The 24104-nt window shown below is 32.9% G+C and overlaps 1 protein-coding gene across 2 annotated transcripts in view; it reads right to left on the bottom strand.

Annotated features, from left to right (window-relative positions):
- Positions 1–24104, bottom strand: part of LOC139527289 (sodium-dependent dopamine transporter-like) — a 69469-nt gene that overhangs the window by 30068 nt on the left and 15297 nt on the right. For both annotated transcript variants that reach the window (XM_071322637.1, XM_071322634.1), the window contains exons 2-3: positions 22237–22430; positions 8188–8293 (exon numbers count right to left, since the gene is read on the bottom strand). In XM_071322637.1, the coding sequence (XP_071178738.1) occupies positions 8188–8254 (67 nt within the window). In that variant the 5' untranslated portion in view covers positions 8255–8293; positions 22237–22430. The remainder of the gene's footprint in view (positions 1–8187; positions 8294–22236; positions 22431–24104) is intronic.

Here is a 24104-nt window from a genome sequence, read left to right as displayed (position 1 = left end):
GTCATTGTGTTGTATATTTCTCCGCCTGCATGATATGAGGCCTTTTTATGAAATGGTGAAGTTTCCAAATATTTAAATCAAATGATAACATTAACACATTAAACAACAATTGATTTTTTTTTAGATTGCAGTTTAAGACAATAATAGTGCATTGACTTGACATATCAACGATATAAGGATTCGGCTCAAAACGGTGAAAAAGCTCGGCAGAGCCTCGCATTTCCCCGTTTCTAAGCCTCATCCGTATATCGCTGATATGTCAAGTCAATGCACTGTTATTGTCTATGTATCACGGGGTTCCAATACATTAATTGTATCTTTCTGAAGAAACCAATATGTTTTGGGAAATGTCCAAAGAAGATAAATAAATATCCCCCAATTGAGAAAATCTTCTTTTTACGCTGGCTTATGTATTGATCTATAAATATCTGTTTCCGGTGATGCAATGTATTAAAAGTACAGTAGAGGTCGAAGTACAAATGCAATAGGAATTATCACTCAGTTGTAAATAAAATCAATAAAGTAGTTTTTTCTTTTAGTAATTCGTACCGTGAGTTATGTGTTATCAGGAAGTTCCTTTGTTAGAGAATTTCACTACTATCCTTTTAACAGAAGCTTAAACATAGAAATGAATAAAATTCCTTTCGAACATTATGATAGAAAATGTACTTCAATAGAATTTGGCAGATGTACATTAAGTGAGTTCATTTTCATTTTTTAAAGTGTCAGTAATCCAGGGTAATTTGCTTTTTAAATAGATTAATGATGTAAGTGCTCTTAGAACAAAATTCATTCTTCAAATGTCATTAATACGCTTTTAGCGCATGTAAGACAAATGAACAGCGTAGCGTAAATAACAGCCTGTAAAGCTGGATTTTAAATCAAACTTGAATAATTAAATGCAAAGATAATTCAAAAAGTAGAATATGTTTAACCACCAAGCTATTAAGAATGAAATTATCAATAGGAAAATACAAAGAAAAATGCCTTTAAGGTTACATTTCAATTCAGTTTTCTTTTGCACAGATTTAGACTAAATTTATAACAAGAAAACCGAAGGGTTATTGTTAATGAGGATTGTTGCTATTGAAGCATCTATTAAATGTTAAAATCTTTAAAGATTTCCAGCAAAATACAGATGAAAAACCTTAATTATCAAAGAAGGTATTTACTCACAAGAATTCTAATCAACAAAAGTTTTTAATTAAGCCAAAGTACTGTCATGAAATGAACAGTGTCAAAAATTACCGATGATAAATTTCATTTGTATAGTAAAGTCACCCGATAAATATTTCCCGCCAGAATTTATAAGGGTTTATTCTAAAACAAGGACACGGACCCTTCAATTTATTTTTTACTTTTCAGTTCATTTATATATATATATATATATGTAGAGCCCAGGTGGTCGTGTGGTCTAGCGTGACGGCTGCAGTGCATGCGATTTGGTGTCACGATATCACAGTAGCATGGGTTTGAATCCCGGCGAGGGAAGAACCAAAAATTTGAGAAAGCAAATTTACAGATCTAACATTGTTGGGTTGATGTTTAGACCGGTTGTATTACCATTTTATAACAGTCTTTTAAAAGACTTATTATTTTGAAACAGAATAGCGAACAATCTTAAGTTTAAATATCATTTTTTTTTTTAATATTTTGCTTTGTTTTCCTTACTAGTAACAATGGCTATAATGTGAAACTGCACTCTGTAAGCATTATATGACTCCAATATTAATTCGAAATCTTTGAGCTTTATATCGTTTTTCCAATTTTCACAATAAATTGTACGGAAATGCTTTCCCTTGTATAGTTTCTTTTGTTGACACTTATAAAAATGCAATTTAAAGCAATACAATTCTGTAATGAAAATTGACGTATTTGTTACAGATATAGGATAACGTGTTTAAGATAAATCATAACTACAGAATAATTATATCCATGATAAATAGGTCTGATAATATCTTGATGTATTATTACGATGTTGTCTTGAAATTAAATATCTCTTTAGTCATTCAATTAATTTCAAATGTCGTTTAACGCCTAAATAGACTTTATCAAGAGAGAAACTTCAATTGCTCATTTAGGCGCTGTAACAGAACTATAGATCTTTGATATTAAAACGTTAAAAGGACTGAGAACTATATAACGACAAAACGTTTCTTGTCTTTGTATTGGTTAAACAACGCATGTGATGGGAGTAGATTTGTAATCGATATTGTTCTAATAAATATCTCTGTGTAAAGGTAAAGTAAAATTACAGCAACATATCAAGGGACATATATTTTTAATAAAATGTCCTAATAAAGATTTCTACCCTACGACATTCTCTATTACAAATAACTTGAGACTACTACAATACTCTTAAAAGTGCAAAACTCCGACACTCAATGATTTATGGTTTACCGTAGTAAGTCATGCTTTTCTTGCAAATAAGGAATGTTTCACTGGGAAACGGGAGATTACAATTCAAAAAGACGTTTTCATATCAATATTTCCACTCAATCTCTTGCTGTTCGCTATCATGAAAAAAAAAGACTATCATGTTTTTGTATTTTTTTTGTGTAATTAGAACTTCTTGAATACCAAGATGCATTTGCTCTATTGGAATAAGATAATATCAATATTTCTGTACGGACTTCATCCTCCTCCAATTACATATCTGTTGTGTCTTTAAAAAAAATTGTAACATATTTTAAAATACAACTGATACAACTGATACAAAGAGTTCCATTTTTTTTAAATTTCTTTTTCAACCAAACCCCTGTCAGACAGTAGCAGAAGAATGACCCCGACAACTTCCGTCCCGTAAGCCAGATGACCTTTCTGTTTCAGCGGCACGGAACATTTCATACAGTGTGGCAAAGTTTCCAATGTAACTTTTATATCAGATATTTTATATCAACAGCTATTTATGCATAGTTATAAAGACACACAACAGAAATATCAATTATAAAAAACAAGAAAAGGGGAGATAATCTTGAAGATACGAAAAGACTGAAATAGTCTCTGAATTCGTGAAAGATTTAACCTGACTACTTTTAAAAGATTAATTAGAAAAACAGGTAACCTTTTCAAAGATAAAAATATCATTAATCTTAACTCTGTTTTGAAGTGTTTCGACCAAGAATTGTTCCAAAAGTTCATTGAATGTCTATTTGGTATCTTTCGTTCTTCTATAAAACATATTTAATGTTGGACAATATAAAATCAGGTTATTTTATATCCAATTTCGCTTTTCCCGATTTTTTGTGACGAACAGTCATTCTATATAATTACCGTTTAATTACACTTCCGAATTGTTCAAACTTTTGCACCTTTTTGTGTACGGTAAAATGTTTGATTGCAGGATAAATGTAAATTCTAAACTTTTATTGATTGTAGCATGGTATAGTATTTGCATTCCGGAATTTAGGTTGCTCTTTTGTGTATCCTACTTCAGTCAATGTATCTGAACAGTGGGATTGGACAAAAAATACAGTATGATCACAACTGCACATACTTTCATAGTAGAAAAAATATGAAATAATTTTACAAACAGGTGAAAATGAATTTTTGAGAATTTGTTTTAAATTTTGTATTAACTGCATGATAAAAGACCTAAAAGCACTTGTGGCCTTAGGTTTTTATTTTATATCAACAGCTATTTATGCATAGTTATAAAGACACACAATTGAAATATCTATTATAAAAAACAAGAAAAGGGGAGATCATCTTGAAGATACGAAAACACTGAAATAGTCTCTGAATTCGTGAAAGATTTAACCTGACCACTTTTAAAAGATCAATTAGAAAAACAGGTAACCTTTTTCAAAGATAAAAATATCATTAATCTTAATTTTGGGCAGTGCTGGAAAGTGGTGATAAGTCTAAAATGGCTATCATTATCCCTTATGGGCAAGGCAATACTACTGTGCCACCTATATAGTTTAAATAAATTATGTTTCACCAATAATTCTGCATCATTTCTTGCAATCTATGGCCTATAATTTGCTGACAAGTGTTTGTTGTTGATCAATTTTCGGCTTGCTCTATTCAGATATGGCTTAAATAACAAATCAAAGCTATTCATTCCAAATTATTTATTTAGTTCCCGTCAGTGACTACTTACAAAGCACAAACAATTCAGGGAGTCTATAAACACCAGAATCAATCTGGTCATGACAAATTTCCGCATATTTTTCTTTCGTCTATTGATTCTTTGGCGTTCGGTACTAAACTCTTTAAGAGTCACCGTATCATATAAAAGCTGAATAAACAGACACTTTGAACTAATTGAATATACATACTCAAAGTAAAGCTAAAGGTGCTTTGTTCAACTGATCGTGAAGCAATGTAAATAATTGTCTATTGGCTATTTATCGGAATTTTGTTTTTGAATTCTTGTTTTATTGATAAATACTCCAAAACCTGGAAATAAAATTGGCCGACCAAAGTCTAAACATTAGTTTCCATTCTGTGACAATTCAGACCTTCATTAAATCTAAAATCCAATAATAAAATGAATCGAAAAAAATCTTGCATTCTTATTTTAGTTCTTTCATTGTAAAAATATTTAAGGTTTATTTCATCTTTTCAAGAAAAAAATGATTCAAGCATTAAAAATGAAAACTGGCACAAACAATAAGGAGAAATAAACAAGCGGCTCACCTTAACTGTTTGTCTTAAATCTTTCATCAAATTCAATGTATATTAATGAGTAGCTTAAAATGCTGTCATTTTTGTATCTGTCATATTTTCGTCAAAAGCCAATTCTTTGTGTCACCACTATGTTACATTTTAGCCACAGTGACAATTTCAGAGGAGAATAATTTTCAAAGTAAGGAAACATGATAAACTAATGGTACATAAACTTTTCTTTATGAACAATAACCTTAAGAGGTCAAATGACAATTTTGTCAATTTACGTATTTGTAAATCTTATTTTGCGGAACATTTTTGCTGTTTACAGTTTATCTTTATCTATAATAATAATCAAGATAATAACCAAAAACTTCAAAATTTCCTTAAAATAATAAATTAAGTGGCAGCAACCCAACAATGGGTTGTTAGATTTGTCTGCAAATTTCAGGGCTGATAGAAAGAATATGACATCATGAACATTTTTATCACTTGTCAGATTTGCTCTAAATGCTTTAGTTTTGGAGATAGCAAACTGCATTTTCCCCCTGTGTTCTATTTTAGCCATGGCGGCCATGTGTTTGACGGAACAAAAAATAAAACACAAACTTTATTCTAGATACAATAAGTATCTTTCAGCTCAAGTTTGGTTGGAATTAGTTCAGTTGTTTCAGAGGAGAAAATGTTTGAAATAGTTTACACCGGACGGACGACGACGAACGCCATGTGATGGCAAAAGCTTTTGGAAAGGTGAGATGAAAAAAACGCATGATAAAAAGAGCACAGAAAAACTAAAAACAAATACACTAGAACTGAAAGACTGTCAATAGACCACTTTCGAGTTCTTCCGTCACCGGAAAAAACTCGACAATTATGCGCGCCTTTATGACGTCATTTACCAGATAGAGGGGGTCGCCTGTATCCCTGCACTATTAACGTTCATCAAGCGCTTAGTGATCGTCATTGTGCAGGATAAACTGGAAATAATGGTTGTTCTGTAGGTACTTAATGACAATTCCCTAATGACAGCAGTGTTGATTGTCAATTTTGCGAATTCAATTTCCCCAATAATTTGTACAATATAGAATTGTAGTTTTCCAACCACTCGCTCAACATTAGAATGGAAGTGACGACGCCCCTAAACGCACAAATGACGTTCACTAAAACCAGAGTTTTTGACGGAAATGCATCGAACTCGAAAGTTGTCTATTGAAGTTACTGGAAAATATACAAACTAAAAGTTATTCGGACTTTGAAATGTGTTTACACGTTGTAATAAAGAAAAACAAACAAACATAAACGATCTTTATCAAATACAATTCTTGAAGAATAAATAATTACACGAATAATGGTGATAATAAAACAAGCCTTTGTAGGATGTTGCATAAACTTATTTTAGAATTTTAGAGGAAATAGAGAATTTCATATTTTTTCCAAGTACCGACTACTATGCGCAACTCTCATAGTAATTTGACTTATAACTGTTTCTATTTTTTACATTGTTGCTTGGATAGAGAGTTGTCTCATTGGCACTCATTCCACATCTTCTTATTTCTATCAGTCACAGAATAAAGCCAATGCATAGTGGTCAGTATTTAGAATATCAATTTATAATAGTTTGTAAATTATGCTCAAGAAAATAAAACATCATTTGATATCCGATATAACCAAATAGTATATCAGAAAATGTTTGTCCATGGCATTAAAGATAAATTGATAATTTTTACAATTGAATATATAAGATAAATTTAAAGAGGTGTAAGGTTCATATTAATGAAAACCCAAGCCATCAAAAGTAAACCAAAGCACAATAACTGATTTATCTAGTATCGTTGGCCGCCACGATGTAGTCCAAATGTGGAGTTAAATCACCAATAATAAATCTAGTATCGTTCGTCTTATGACTGCGCCTGTGTTCATCTGTCTTCTAAGTGATACCGAGAGTAAACAACTAAATCATATCTATCGGTTCTTTGCGTTCTCTTTTGTATCTCTGCACTTTGATATTATACTCGTTGGAATAAAAAAAAAATTCCAGGGACTAGAATATTACATTATGTGGTTGTTAGAGGTAAGGGAGCTACCATTTGATTTTTATCGGGGGGGGGGGGGCTAGGATGAAAAATTTTGTCCTGCATTTTTTTTAGTTGTAGTCTCTGTCCTGTCTTTTTATTTTTCACTCAATTCGGTCCTGCCTTTTTTTTTTTTAGTTTATCCTGACTATTTTTACCTAAATTGTCATCTTGACTTTTTTTTTTTTGCAAGGGTCTCATCCTGACTTTTTTTTTTATTCAGAATTCCTGTCCTGCCTATTTGTTTCAAATTTCATCCTAGCCCCCCCATAAAAATCAAATGGTAGCTCCCTAAGCATAAAACATCGCCAGTAGTTTTATTCACCTAAGTGTGTACTGTTTGTTCATGTGTTTAAGAATATGCCATAAATGACATATCTGGCATAATCTCTGCAAAGGATGGTTATAAGGGACTTGACTTGGGAAGGAGCGGATTTAGATTAAGCGTTAGGTAACACAGACTTGTCTACAGCATGTTGACCTCTTTGTTAGGTTGTTATAAGCTGGAAAGTCGGTAACAATTATGATCATTTTGTCATAGATAATTAAATAAACACACAATTTAAAATAAAAAAGAAGATAATTCATTTAATCGGATGCAGTGATTACAAATACAATTTGGACGTAAATTCGATGCGTTATTGAACAAAAACAACTGAGTAAAATCAAAACAAACATTTACAATTATCAATATTTTTACTTTACATATTTTGTATTAATAAATGTTTTGATAGGGTAACATCTGCGCCAAAAATCGTCATATTGATTTGAAATTTTCTTTATTCTTTTATTTAAAGAAAAATATTAGTTTAAGTCAATGTATATATATAATGTATATACAATTGCGTTATGCATTTAGTAGTTGTAAATATCAAATCAAACTTATGACTAAAATTGGACATTACAAGTCAATGATCTCAAATTCCAGTACGTCTATTATTGCTTATTAAAAACGTTTAAACGCATGAAGGTAATACGTGTTAGCAAGTGCAAAAGATTGGACTGGGCTATATAATAACGTCAATCGGAAATAAGTTGCATGTGTCGACATGACGTATCATTAATTTTGTCATAATTATATAAATCAACTATAAAATTTACAAAACTATGAATTTTCGTTATGCTTTTTTTCTTTCCCACTTAGCTTAGACGCATTTGACAAAATCTTTCGGAATTTTGGGTCTTTAATAAATGCTTTTCAACATCGTGATTTTAGTTTGACTGTTTCAATCTTTTTTGTTTCGAGCGTCACTGATGAGTTTTATGTAGGTCTGGCATACATTTTTAAACTACCATCCTTGATGAATTTATTATTTACTTAGAACTGATGTTATATAACGATGACTGATAAAAATGTGTTTTTTTTCAAAATTAAGCATCTTAGATAACGTGAAATGATGTTTTGGTTGGAGGGTAAATATTACTTTGGAATAAAGCATTCAAAAGTGTTAGACGTGAGATAAATGAGAAATAAATAAGAAATGAAAGTTTGAATACATACCTAGAGGAGTTGTTTCCACCACTGCATTTACGGACAGTGGCTTCACGTCGGCTTCAAAGTCATTCATTCTGAGTTTGTAAATTACGTCATCACTATGTAAGCGTCACTGAAAAAATCCGAAAAATCAAATCTTAGAATATATATTTATTTTTATCCAATATCAATGTTCATAGCTATTTTTGTACAGAGTTTAAACTTGTACTATGAATTCGAAATGTACTCAACAACGTTGTCACTAAATTTTGCCAGTCCCTTGTTCAATTATAAGCAAGCACCGACGCTCGTAAACTCGGCAATCACTCGGGAAAGTTCGGAAAACCGACGATCCTGATTCGGAAGTTGTCTCTTGTTATGTTAGATTGTTAACTAAATCTACCGGGTTAACTTTTAATACATATACTATCTAAAATCGATGTCAATTTGTCTATATATCAGTAGCAGAAGATTTAACTCCAATTAATGTACTGAAAACTTTGTACAAATAACTTAGGATTTCAAAGTGATTACAAAAACTTTATCAAGCTTTATAGGAATAATCAACATTTGTTTGTTAATAGACGTTTCTGTAATGATGAAACCTGAAAAATTCGATACATTATAGGAATTATTTGTACGAGTCTTTTATGTAAAAATGAATTTAAAAGATCCAAATGGTCTGTGAATTATACTTGAATCATGGTCAGACCAGACTGTCACTTAAGATATTTTAAGTTAAATGAATAATAATGAAACATTAATTGATACTCGATATTTCTACAAGTGGCTAAACTAATATTGTATTATTACTAAAATACTATTTAGAATACTGTTTGCGCTGACGTATATGGGCATATGATATTTTGATAACTGAAACTATTTTTGTACATTTCACAAAGAATTTAAACATTTTAAATATTTTCTTATAAGTTCAGGTTTTAAAAAAAATGCCCTTAATTTGTATTTCAAATACACCGTGGTATGAATAGCTTTGGTAAATATTTAAATTCGATTTCTGTTAGATTTAAAAACTATTTGAATCTGATTTTTATTTTGTTGCCTTTTATTATTGACAATTACTAAGCTAACATATTAAAAGATTGTGTTGTATTTCAATATCTATATAGAGTGTTAGCTCTATGTATAACACAGGTTTCAAGTAGAGTAAAAAGTATGCAGTGTTTATGACACGGCGATAAGGAAAGGAAACGTCTTCCATTGTCATACAATACTGAGGGGGGATAGGAGGGGTCCTGATCCCGAAATCCCGGACTTAAAAAAACGAAATCCCGAGGTTCCGAATTTAAATAAAGTAAATCCCGACGTCCCGAAATCCGAAAAAAAGGATTCCCGGATCCCGAAAGAGTCAATCCCGAAATCCCGAGCTTAAAAACACCCGATCCCGGAGTCCCGATAAAGGTCCTATCCCCCATCAATACTAAACTTAGGTAAATTATTTCTGACTTCGAATTATAATAGTCATTAAGATTCACATGTATTGTATCTGTTAATAAAATCGCAATCCAAAAACAAAAAATAGTATTAATCAATTGTACGAACTGTGTCCCTAGCTCTTAGCGGGTTTTTTTCATTGAATGTCACGAACTACATGACTAAACCTTAGAAGAACTCAAGGCCAACCGTTGGATATTTATATAGATGAAAAATTCTCTATATATATCGAAGCTAAGATTTTTTTTCTAAATATACTTATATATTCAGATAAGCGCTTGTTTCCGGTGTCGTTTCGATTTCAAAAGATACGTTTTTTTTTAAACTTTGCAATAAATGTTAAAGAGATTGATTTCTGTATTCCTCTATCTCCAGGATTAAAGAGAGCAGCATATCACATCCTTATTGTTAAAGATAACAATGTAAACCAGGGTAGACATGTTCCTAACCCTTCTTTTTAATAGGCTTACAGATAAACATTTTGATAACATTGTTGCTGTTTTATCGTGTGCGTCAGGTAGTTTTTGGATTACTTTCAATTCGCTAATTTTACCTGAAACATTTTTTTTCTTTTTGCGTGGAATATTTGAACATATTTAATATGGGCATCTTGTACTTTTCATTGTGAAAATAAAAAGATATTGTATGATTGCCGACTAAATATGTATCTGCCAGACAACAAATTCATAATAATGTGTAACAATTAAAAAAAAACCGGCCTGTTCCATGCACAAAAAACGGACATCACAAAACAGATAGATTATAGACAGCAAGATACACATCTACAGCGTACTGGCAGTTGAATCCCCTATAGGAGATACACATCTACAGCGTACTAGCAGTTGAATCCCCTATAGGAGGTACACATCTACAGCGCACTAGCAGTAGTATCCCCTATGGGAGGTATACACATCTACAGCGTACTAGCAGTTGGACCCCCTATTGGAAATACACGTCTACAGCGTACTAGCAGTTGGACCCTTCATAGGAGATACACATCTACAGCGTACTAGCAGTTTAAACCCTCTATAGGAAATACACATCTACAGCGTACTAGCAGTTGGTCCCCTATAGCAGATACCCATCTACAGCGTATTGGCAGTTTGACCCCCTATAGGAGATACACATCTACAGCGTACTGGCAGTTGGACCCCCTATAGGAGGTACACATCTACAGTGTACTGGCAGTTGGACCCCCTATATAGGAGATACACATCTACAGCGTACTGGCAGTTGAACCCCCTATAGGAGATACACATCTACAGTGTACTGGCAGTTGGACCCCCTATAGGAGATACACATCTACAGCGTACTGGCAGTTGAACCCCCCTATAGGAGTTACACATTTACAGCGTACTGGCAGTTAAACACTCTGTTGGAGATAAACATCAACAGAGGCCTGGCAGTTGAATCCTCTATATGAAATACATTTCTACATAATACTAGCATTTGAATCTCCTAAAGGAGATACACATCTACAGCGTACTGGCAGTTGGACCCTCTATAGAAGGTAAAAATTTACATCGCACTGGAAGTTGAATCTTCTATAAAAGATACATTCCTACATCACACTGGCAGTTGAATCCCCTAAAGAAAATACACATCTACAGCATACTGGCAGTTGGACCCTCTGTTGGAGATACACATCTACAGCGTACAGGCAGTTTACCACCCTATATGAGGTACTCATCTACAGAGTACTGGCAGTTGGACCCCAGAGAATATATACATCTACAGCGTACTAGCAGTTGAATCCTCTATAGGAGATACATATCTACAGAGTACTAGCAGTTGAATCCCCTATAGGAGGTACACATGTACAACGTACTGGCAGTTGGACCCTCTATAAAAGGTAAAAATATACAGCGTACTGAAAGTTGAATCCCCTATAAAAGATACACTCCTACATCGTACTGGCAGTTGAATCCCCGAAAGAAAATACACATCTACAGCGTACTTGCAGTTGGGCCGTCTATATGAGATACACATTTACAGCGTACTGGCAGTTGGACCGTCTATAGAAGAAACACATCTACAGCGTACTGACAGTTGGACCCTCTATAGGAGATACACATCTACAGCGTACTAGCAGTTGGGCCGTCTATATGAGATACACATTTACAGCGTACTAGCAGTTGGACCGTCTATAGGAGAAACACATCTACAGCGTACTGGCAATTGAACCCTCTATAGGAGATACACATCTTCAGCGTACTGACAGTTGAATCCCCTATAAGAGATACACATCTACAGCGTAGTGGCATTGCAATTCCATATAGGATATACATACCTACAGCGTACTAACAGTTGGACACTTTAGGAGATACACTTCTACAGCGTACTTGCAAATAAACTTGAATCCCCTATAGGAGATACCATTAACAGCGTACTGACAGTTTAATCCCCCATAGAAGATACACATCTACAGCGTACTGGCAGTTGGACCCTATAGCTATAGGAGATACATATCTACAATGTACTGGCAGTTGAATCCTCTATTGGAGATACACATCTACAGAGTACTGGCAGTTGAATCCCCTATAGGAGATACACATCTACAGAGTACTAGCAGTTGGACCCTATAGCTATAGGAGATACATATCTACAACGTACTTGCTGGTTTACTGCAACTCATGCAAATTACTAAGTTGTACTTAAGTATAGCAGTGATATACATGTATGTCAAAAACGAACATTAGTGTGTCCACAGCTCGAAAGTATTAGTTTGTACGTCTAACGTATTAGTAGTTAGCGTCTACTGCTAGCTTGTAGCTCAAAACTACCAATTGTACGTCTAACGTATTAGTAGTTAGCGTCTACTGCTAGCTTGTAGCTCAATACTACCAATTGTACGTCTAACGTATTAGTAGTTAGCGTCTACTGCTAGCTTGTAGCTCAAAACTACCAATTGTACGTCTAATGTATTAGTAGTTAGCGTCTACTGCTAGCTTGTAGCTCAGTACTACCAATTGTACGTCTAACGTATTAGTAGTTAGCGTCTCCTGCTAGCTTGTAGCTCAATACTACCAATTGTACGTCTAACGTATTAGTAGTTAGCGTCTACTGCTAGCTTGTAGCTCAATACTACCAATTGTACGTCTAACGTATTAGTAGTTAGCGTCTACTGCTAGCTTGTAGCTCAATACTACCAATTGTACGTCTAACGTATTAGTAGTTAACGTCTACTGCTAGCTTGTAGCTCAATACTACCAATTGTACGTCTAACGTATTAGTAGTTAGCGTCTCCTGCTAGCTTGTAGCTCAATACTACCAATTGCAACCACCAATAGAAAGAGTGTACAGATATTTATGCTCTTCAACTTCGTACTTTATTTGGACTTTTCAACTTTTTCGGATTCGAGCATCACTGATGAGTCTTTTGTATACGAAACTTGCGTCTGGCGTAAATACAAAATTTAATCCTGGTATCTGTGATGAGTTTATTTATACCTAATAACATTTGGTATAGTTGGTACCTACAAGATGTTTCTACAAAGATCTTATAGAAAATGTAACTGTATCGACCAATTTTGTACCTTAAACATACTAACTTGTTTGTTTAGAACTTGCTTAGAACTAGAAGTTTGTACTAAGAATAAACTAGTAGTTAGTACTAGAAACATAGTAGTGTTTTATAAATATAAAAAAATAACTATCCCTCAAAGTTTTAATGACAAAGATAAAAACAATTATAGGTCACTATTTAGCCTTTAACAATGACAAAATCCGTCCAGTATAGTTAGCTATGAAAAGTACCGACATGAAAGATATGAAATAAAAATCAAATAAGAAAACTAACAGATACATTTTACGAAATACAAATATGAAAAAGTTAACATTGACCAACTACAGCCAAAACTGTGACAGGCACATAGAGAATGTACAGAACAACATAAGAACAAACTATAAAAATCATTTGCAAAACTCATTTAATCAGTTCGAAGCACAATTAAACCAAAATAACAAAAGACAACCGCAACATTAAAACGGTGTCTGCGTCTTATTCATGTTATTATACATTCAAATTATTTGGTAACGTTTCACTACATTATAGCACCAACCGATGATTATTCGCAGATGTCACGCATATTTTTGACTTGAAAATAGTGGAATTGAATATGATTTGTCTAAACCAAAGATAAACTGTTTTTGCTTTGACAATTGTGTTGTAAAAACGTATCTATATCTAAGTTATCGCCTATGCAAACAGACACTTTTCTATATTTTATCGCGATATTTACATATTACATCGACTACAATGCATTTTCAAAAGTATTGAATGTGATGTTTTAATTTTCGTTACATACGTATATTATCAAAATATATTACAACGAGCAGTGCATATTCTCGTTTCAGCTATTGCATAACCATATTAATTAGATAATATAAGCGATATGAGTGCCAATGAGACAACTCTCCATTTCAACTTATTAAAGTAAACCCATTATAGGTCAATGTACGGTCCTCAAGACGAAGGCTTGGTTCGTCAATAAACTATTTCCTCGGAGAAGTCCGGTGCTAGAGATTGTAGAGTATGTTATGCTGTACTGTTCAATAATATTCAAAATTCCCGTTGCTCTTTTTTATTTTATTTAACTACATAGAAAAACATTACTGATGTTTCCAGAAAGACAGTGTGACCTCCTAACAGGTGCTTGGTCAGGGGCGGATGCAGGAATTTTCGAAAGGGGGGGTGCTAACCCAGGGCACCCAGGGCAAAGGGGGGTGCAAAACATATGTCCCGATACAAATGCATTGATCGGCAAAAATAAAGGGGGGGTGCGCACCCCCGGAACCCCCCCCCTGGATCCGCCACTGTTGGTAAAGCGCAATGAAGATATTGACGTCATAATTAAAGTTCAATAGGATATTTTAGATAATGCACTTACGGAGCTCAAGACTAATGATAAAGATCAGGATTAATGATGGGGAAAGAACATCATCAATGTTTTGTTAAATGTTTTTAGAAGTGAATAGTACATTGATAGTGAATCAGAAATATTCTAATTAACTGTATAAGTCTAAATTATATACCTATTTTTACTGCAAAAAGATAAGGCAACACAATTTCATCATGTTTAAAATGTGCGTTTAGTAAAATAGGTCGATTTCTTTTGACATACTTGGTTTTTCATTTTATATCAGCCATTACAAAAAAATTACAAAAATGCGATTAATAGTATTACAAACGATTAAAAACAACATCAAGATCTGGAAAATTACTTATATATCAAAGAAGGATTTTATCGAGTAAAATCTAGACAGTTTTATTACATGTAAATTGACAATGATAATGTATCGAATAGCTAAAAATGCATGCCACAAGTGTTTAGATGTGTAATTAAATTTTAACATTTGATCTCGGTTTTAAAATGTCTATTCGTAAATGTAAGTTTGTATGCATTTATAATTGTATATTAGGTTTAAGGTAATGCGAGATTATTCGAGACAAGCGATAAAGCTTTTCATCAGACATCATTTACATCTATTACTTGTATCAATAGGACTGGTAATCAATAAATAGTAACACTGAAAAACAAGCCAAGCAGAATACCGCGCCTTAAGCTGAGAATCCATGCAGGACGTCAAACAAGGAACATAATATATATATATAAATTTCTCTAATTTCTCGTCAATTTATCACTTTTTTCACCCATTGTATAAAGAATTTAATCGTCGTGTGGTTCTTTTGATCTTAGTTCTTCATTGGTTAAAATTCGATTATGACGTCGAATTTTCTTGTTTTCCTCTGAATTTCCTATATTGTGACGGCATGAAAAAAGGCGACCATGCCTGATGACGTCACATATATCTGGTCATCACAGTGAGAGTTGCAATAGTACATTGCTTATGTTGTTCACGGAAAGTTAAGTATTCTTTGAACAGCTGAATCATTGAAATTATTATAATATCATGACAATTTTGTTTTCGAGCATCTTTATGAAAACGAGAGATTGATTGGTGTTTAACGCTATTTTAACCATGGTTGACTATTTCGTGCCACGGTGGCAGCCAGTTTTTATTGGTGAGAGTAGCCAGATTGCCAAGATCGAACCATTAAAAACGAGCAATCTTATAGTCAACTAAGATTAAAGTCGAACGCACCTGTCACGTGTGGGACTAAAACTCTCAACCTTAGAGTTATCGGGCTAATGATTTTAGTAGTTAGACATTTGCTTACAAAGACAGCGGGTTTAAACGTTTTAATTGGTACCAACCTTCACCCTTACGTGAAACAATAGTGAACATCACAACATAGAACACAATATATGCCAATTTTCATATGTGTTACTAAGAAACAACAAAGTCCTACTAAATCAACTAAGCGATCTGCTTTAAAAAAAAATGTTTATATTTGACATAGTTATTAACCATGTCAATAGAAAATCGAAACAACTGAATACGGAAATAACACATATGTTATGATAACATTTAATAAACCTTTTATGATATCTTCTACTCCATACTGGAAGGCTAAGCTTTGTTGTCAAAAGATTTCCAAACGAGAGAAATAAGACAAAGCCAATATTTGTAATCAGACTCGGAGCATTAACAACATTGTAGTGTTTGTATTTGGTTAATTGCATTCCCACTAGGAATACATACAACTCTTAGGCTGCCGTTATAAACAATAGTTATCAATACATAATGATAGACTCGACCACAGGAATCACAATGATAACACTTAAATGTTTATTGGGGCTTTGTTTAATTACTTAACATACCGCTTTGAACAAGAGAAGTATGGATAGCTATCATAGCATTAATAGAACAAGAGAGTTATGGATAGCTATCATAGCATTAATATAACAATAATTGATTCAAGACTTCAACAGTATTTTAAATTATACTGATACAATATTGTAATGGATCTTGATTATGTTTTTTTTCCTTTTCAATGATATCAATATTTCATCTCAACAAGGCTTTTTATAGACTGAAATAGTTGTACAAATTAAATGTCTGAAGGACAGACATACTGACATTATATTAATATCATATAGCTGAGAGGGTGATAGCGCGAGAAAACATTGTAAATTGAGGCGAAGCCGAGGTTGACCATGCTTTTGAGGTGTATCAATCTCTTATATTAACCTCTCAGCTATGCGTTAACTATGTCGTCATGCACAAAAAAAAACCGCAACAATTATTAAAAAAAATATCAATAGAAAGGAAGCATGCAAGACAGATTTTATTTATTTGACAGTCTACGAAAAAGTTCTTCTGAGACCAAATCGAAGACCATGAACATTGTCCTTAAAGTATTGAAGGCAATTCAATGCACTGTCCTTTAAATTATCGATGTTTTATTAATCAGCACGACAGGGTGACATTCAAGACTATTGTCTCCCGCTGAGCCATGGGGTAGAGTAAATTATCTCCATTGTATCATCCAATCAAAATTTGGTATTTTGACGTGAAGTATAATAAAGTATTATATTATGTATCGATCATGTTCGTACATGTTTGTTTTATATAGGTGATCAAGAGAGAGAAAGAGAGAGAGAAATATCATGCACGATGTAAATCAGAAATACATCTCTTATATTGTTTTTTCGTAAATTGTTTTGTTGTAAATTTGATCGTTAGTTATCTCAATTGAATTGTTTCAAAATTTTCGGGGACTTTAATAGCTGACTATTCGGTATGAGTATTTCTCATGGTTGAAGACCGTACTATATTTGCTTACATCCACTTCTTTTGAACTTTAGTTGATAGCTGTCTCATTGGCAATCATAGCTCGTCTCCTTATTTATATATTTCTATGGAATCAACGCATTGGACCTATCACTTTCTTTCAAACATAATTGTAGAAATAATTCATGTGCAGCATTTTGTTTTGTTTTACGACGTAATAGATAAAATATCCAGTAACAGATCTGTTTTATATATTATTTGCAAAGTCTGTGTGCTATTTAGTTATTACTATAGTATTAATGAATGGGTGTTTTTATAATGGCCCTGTTATATGTCCAAGGTCTGTAATAATGGTCGAGGAAGTCTGTAATGGCCCGAGGCAACGCCGAGGGCCATTACAGATATCCGAGGCCATTATTACTGACCAAGGACATATAACAGGGCCATTATAAAAACACCCATTTCTTAATACATTTATTAACCAACTGAAAAAAGTGTATGTGTTGCTGCCAACTTGATGTACTCTCTTACTGCTTTAATGACAGTTTAGTTTGAAAAAAAATAATTTGTACTTCACCATGATCAAGCTTTAAATATACCAAATATCCAAGATATTAAGTTGAAAGAAGTTATGTGTGGAAAAACAGGATGAACAGTGATCCCTTTATATGGTTCTTTAATGTTTGTTCCTGGTTACTAAATTAAATAAAAAACAAAAGGGTATTATACTCTTTGCAGCTTAATTTTATTAACTTTATTAAAAACCCTAACTAGGCTTAATACAGACAAGCTGGGCATTAATACAGGGCCATTACAGAAAACAGGGCCATTACAGAAATAACAGGGCCATTACAGAAAAACAGGGCCTTTACAGAAAAAAACAGGGCCATTACAGAAAAACAGGGCCATTACAGAAAATATGTTATTTTTAATAACCAGTCATTTTTGGCAATAATGTACTTAGTTGGTTAATAAAATCATGTTTAATTCACACGACTGTAACCATTTTCTCGTGTATATTATTGACACTGAATTAAGTACGATTATGATTTAATAGCATCTTTTTACACACCTCTTTGATAAGATATTAGAAAAATGTGATTCATGTTTTCAATTTTATTAAGCATGCATATACACGGAATTCATTCACTCGAGTGCTTTCGGACCACAGTGATGTACATTTCATGATCTGGTTTCTGGTGATATTCACAATTAATGAAACGTATAACATTTCAGGATTGGTCTCTAGAGCAATAATTGACCCTAAGATTCCATGTAGAATGACATTTTATGTTTTCTCAATTTTCTTTTCATCTTAAATTAAGTTGAAACAGTTTTGTCTAAGTTATAAAGTTTGATCGAATATCTAGGTCTCCATTTGTATGAATTTGTATATTTCAGACTATAAACACGTGGAAACAAGCACGAGCACTTCAGGCGACTTCCGGTGCTCGGTGCGGTATACACATTCCCGCTTTAATTAAACTAACTCACTAGCTACAGTATTTGAAAGAATTTCCTATCGTTATTGATTCTAAATTGGTTGATGTTTCATTAAGAAGAAATACTATGAACAATCTTTTTTAATGTTTCACAACAACGTTCTCATTTCCTTGCTTGAACCATTATAGATACAGAATGTGTAATAAAAACAAAAGGTCACCAAAGGACTGAATTGCTTTCCATTTTAAAATTGAATAATTAAAATTCCTATATAAGTGGCCAATGATGTTCAAACATAAAACATTCTATTATAATTGATAAAAAAAAAATTGCATTGATTGTAGCTAACCTGCACATTTTATTTCCTTATTCGTGACAATGTTCTGGTATGAAACACTTTATTTGAGTAATAGTAAATATATTTTTATTTTAGGATTCTATAGATACATAAACTCATTGTTAACTAGGATTATATATTTCTAAACTATGCTACTTCAATAATATTTATAGCGTAGTGCTTATGTATTATATAAGAATTTTACTAGCGGACAGAAACGTATAATCAAAGGATAGTTTTTCTACATATAACCGAGTGCTGTTGGACATCAACACCGCATCTTTATTAAACCATCTAGATAAAAATGCTCACTCGGCACTTAGGTATACAAAGGGGGGTTCTTCATTTCTGTGGTTTTTATTTCTTGATACTTTTTGCCCATTATTCTCTATCCTTCAATGCTTACCCTTCCGGAGCACCATATTTCACTCCGGGTTTTTAGTGGAGTTCGTGTTGTTTCTTATTATTATTTATAACTGTTGATGTAAATGTCCTTTGGTTTTGTGAGTCTTTGTTTACTCCTTGGTTTTGATTGTTATTGTCTTTATACTTATATTCATTTTTCTCTTCATGTATTCTTTATATTTTTGGCCCATTATTTAAGAAATAATTGATGCAAGCTATACTTTATTGTAGTTTTAACATGGGTAGGCATTATATTCATGATTATTTTTGCCGATAGTGAGGGCTAAAATAACACGAATATAATGCCTACCAAGCATGTTAAAAGTACAATAAAGTATAGCTTGGATCAATTATTTCGATTCTGATTATGACAATTAAGGTAATTTCTATGTCCGATGTGTATAAGGGTAAAGCGATTGTGTAGGCTCTTCCAAAAAACCTCCCTTTTTTGTTTGTGAAGAAGCAAACGGCTGGCACTATGATTTTTCAGAGGGAGGAGTTTTTGAACAGCCAGCATGAACGAATGTCGTATCTAATTCAAATAAAAAATTGTCAATTTCGGAAAATAACACATTACAGTCATAATTAACGAATAAGTAACAACATGTGCATCATTTAAGAGTATTGAAGTGTTTTAAGTAAATGAAATGTATTAGATGCATGCCAATTTGATAAAATTCATTATTCTGCAGTAGTCAATATAAGCATGTTCAAAAACAATATTGGATTTAGAGCATGGGTTTATTCATAAAGCGAAAGAAGCACGTCATATTAGAATCTTTATTCTATAACCCCATCCACAACCTCATACATGTGCATATTCAATAGAAAACTTTGTGAATGAAATCGGGCACAGTTTTATAAATAAAACAACAAGCAAGACCTGGGTTGTTTATATAAATGGTTTCTTTTGTTTTCCGGAGCGGCCGGTTCATTACTGGTACCCATTTTGATTTATTTTATCCTCCGAATACTGCGGAAAGCATTATTCAGGCCTAGCTTCATTGTGGGGTCTGTTACCAGAAGAGAACATACTTGCCAAAATTACAAATTCCGGTGGTTTGTATCGTCTTGCCGGACCTCGTTTACTGTTTTTTTTCCCTGCGGCCAATTTTATTCCGCATCATAAAATAGGAGATGTGGATCGATTGCCTATGATACAATCGACCGTACAAACAACGTAGGATTAAGCAACCATAGATGTTCGTACATCCTTCAAAAATGGGCAAAATCCATATCTCATGCAGCCGATTTTATTAAAAAATATTGTCGTTTCTTATAAAACGTATATATGACTTTTCATCCTACGCACTTTTCTAGATTTATATTTAGCAGGAATTCTCAAAACAAAAATAATAATAAAAAAAGGATGTATAAAACCGTAGTAGTTTAAGAGCTGCATAGCCAAAAGGAGCCTTAAATTATCAGTGAAAAAGTTGTGAGTTAAATTTGAATGATGATAAAAAATTACAGCTTCTATAGTACACGGACAACAAGGAAATGATACGATTGTCACACGAGGATTTTTTTTTTATTTCAATATAGGTATTGATGAGAGTTGATAATAATTTCTGATTAATTGCACGTATGTCATGCATTTGAAAAACTGATATTTGACTTTTTTTCTTGATTTTGAAATTAACATTTCAGACGTGACTCAATCGCTTGATCGGTACTCTCTTCTTCATTAATTGTTATGCGTGTTCATTTACGAATGTACCTTACATCTATATGCATTCAGTTTGTTTAGAAGACACAGCAATGTCTCATCAGCATCGTATAATTGTATTAGTGTAGGTAACAATTCTACCTAGTGACTATTGTGCGCACGCGCAACAACAATTTGAGTCAGCGCGAAAAGTCAATTGAAAGCCAAAATTTGCAGACAATACAGTTTTAAGCTGTTTGATATATTTATTTATAGGATAGACTTCTAAATCGAGAAATAATAATTGATTGAGTGGTTGGTGTTTAACGGCGCTTTCAGCACTAATGGCTATTTCGTGGCGGTCAGTTTTTATTTAAGGAGGAAGCCAGAGTGTCCGAGAGAACTACACTACCTACTTTCGGTAGGAAAATTGACAATCTTAGCCAAATTAAGATTGATATCAAATGCACCTGCCATGTATTAGATTAAAACTCGCAATCTAAGTGTTCACAGGCTAATTCAATAAAATATTGCTCGCTTCAAATAACGCAAAAAAAAAACAACAAAAAAAAACCAGGGGTTCGGGAATTATCATCGATTCAATCTCCGGATTGTCAAAGTCCGAAAAAAACGCAATGTCCGGTTCCGAAATTATGTTTATTTCTTATTTGCTTTCGTGCCAATATCGTTTACTCGGAACCTAACTAGACGTACATTGTATTAACTTCGAGGAGAAAAATACAGAATACGATATCACTCAAGATGCATGTTTCTAACTCATATGCCATACTCTACTTTTTATGTATAAAATATTAGCACATATTGGAGTTTTTTTATTTTACAAATCTACAGGAATTACTTGTTCCTAATTTATAAAATGGATACCTTAAAAATTATCTAATTCTCGACAAAATTTGTATTATTGTGACAATTATTTCAAATACGCAACAAACAAAAAAAGAAGTTATCCTTAACAATCTTATAAAACTTTGTGTTTTATACACTGCAATGCTATGATACTTTAAAGCACTTATTTCTGATTTTTGTGATAGAATTTTTTTTTCAATTAATGCATGTAAACTATTGAAAAAGTAATAGCAAAACAAATTTTATGATTTAAGCTCTGGTTAATAAGATTAATAATACTTACCACATATTTACGTCTTATACATGTAACAGGAATTTAATATGGTATTCTGATATTGGCGATTTAAAGTTGATTGAAAATCCATTAATTTTTGTTACAAAAACTTTTTTCGATAATCCATTCCGAAGTTCTCACGGTCCTAGACTAAATCAAATTTATGCAAACAAATTCCTTGCTTCTGAGGTCACGTGTCTCATCTGAAATAATTTAAAAGCAATAGCTCATTTGCAGTTACACTGGTACTATGATACTATTTAATGTATGAATATTGCATATATTGATAAGTTTACAAAGAAGTGCACTTGAAACGAGCACCTGCTTTTGTCTGTATCGGACAAATGTATGAACGTAATTAACCACTAATTAAACTATATTTCATAATCGTCATTTTAAAATCCGAATTTATTTACTAAAAGAGATAAAATTCATTTATTCATCAAAGCATTTATCGATGTAAATTGAACCGTATTTTGCTCCGATGGTACGCCGAGTGTAAAATTCTTCCGAACGGCTTTAATGTTGCTGAGAATTGGATCAGTTCGTATATGGTATCGGAAAAGGGTAACTAACGAACAGTGTTAATGGATGGTGCAAAGATATTATAAACACATTAAGGAGATCGATGGAATTTGTTCGAACGAAGACAAATTATTCCTGATTGTCCAGATCCGCAAAGTGTTTTATCGATAGCCATTTTAACACTTAAATAAAGTCAACAATCTGGTTAGGTATAGCGATTATCATTAGAAGTAAACTACACATAGATCATTCCTGAAGCTGTGTTAGTATGGTCTCACCACCGGACATAAATATCAAATAACTATACCTATAGCCTCAATAATGGCAAAACGTTATTAATAATAACTTGTCACTTTTTTCTTTTGTTTCATGGCAAGATATTACAATGCGCATTTTTTATATAGCTTAATTGAATAAATTAGTAAGCATTAAATAGATTGAGATAAATACAGGGCAACAGTTTAACCGATTTTTAAACTCGTTAACCCATTTTGTATGTTTACATAAGGTGAGAAAAAAACGGAGGGAGTCCGAGTCCGCATATCTTTAGGTATACTCGTACTCCAGGAGTCAAGTGTATGTCTCTATAAAAGCCTTGACATCCTGCCAAAACACCTGACAATACTTTAATTGGAGTTTATGCCTTTCATTTTTCGATCCTATCATTGTCTCCTTAAGATTGTTATGTTGCACGTCGGATTTCGATCAATGTGACTTTCAAACGTTACTTATGTTGAGCCTTTTTAGTTTTTATATTAATTATGCATGTTAATTTTGGATGTAAAGCATCTTCTGATTGGCTGACGTTGTTTTGTTTATCAGCTCATGGACATAACCTTGCCAGTCATGTGACCGTGCCGTCATCAATGTTTTTTCATGGTTAACTCCGGTTTAAAATGGAATTTAGAATTAAATTATAAGAAATAACTGTAATTTTTTTTCTGTCTATTCCAGATAACATAAAAAAAACGCGGGTTATACAGTGTGCACAACCTTTATGAGGGTGCTAAAACTGAGGGACATTTTCAAGTTTTATTACAGTTGAGTATGAATGTATCTGCTCTTTGGTTTGGTTATTGTCTCTTTGACATATTCCCCGTTTTCATTCTTATTTTCATTGCTGAAAGGAGAGTTTGTGGTTTGGTTATTGTCTCTTTGACATATTCCCCGTTTTCATTCTTATTTTCATTGCTGAAAGGAGAGTATTTGTAAGTTTCATTACAGGCGTGTATGATTGTTGTGCAGAAAGGTGTGTATCTTTTAGGTGGAGGACAGCTGCGTATTCATGAATCAGCTGCTAAAAGATGTCACGGTAATCTTAGTTGAATATTTGGTTAATATTTATATATTGT

The sequence above is a fragment of the Mytilus edulis genome, chromosome 6 (assembly GCF_963676685.1).
Source record: "Mytilus edulis chromosome 6, xbMytEdul2.2, whole genome shotgun sequence".
Lineage (NCBI taxonomy): Eukaryota > Metazoa > Mollusca > Bivalvia > Mytilida > Mytilidae > Mytilus > Mytilus edulis.
The sequence above is the reverse complement of the archived record's forward strand: the minus strand, read 5'-3'. Positions and strand labels throughout refer to the sequence as shown.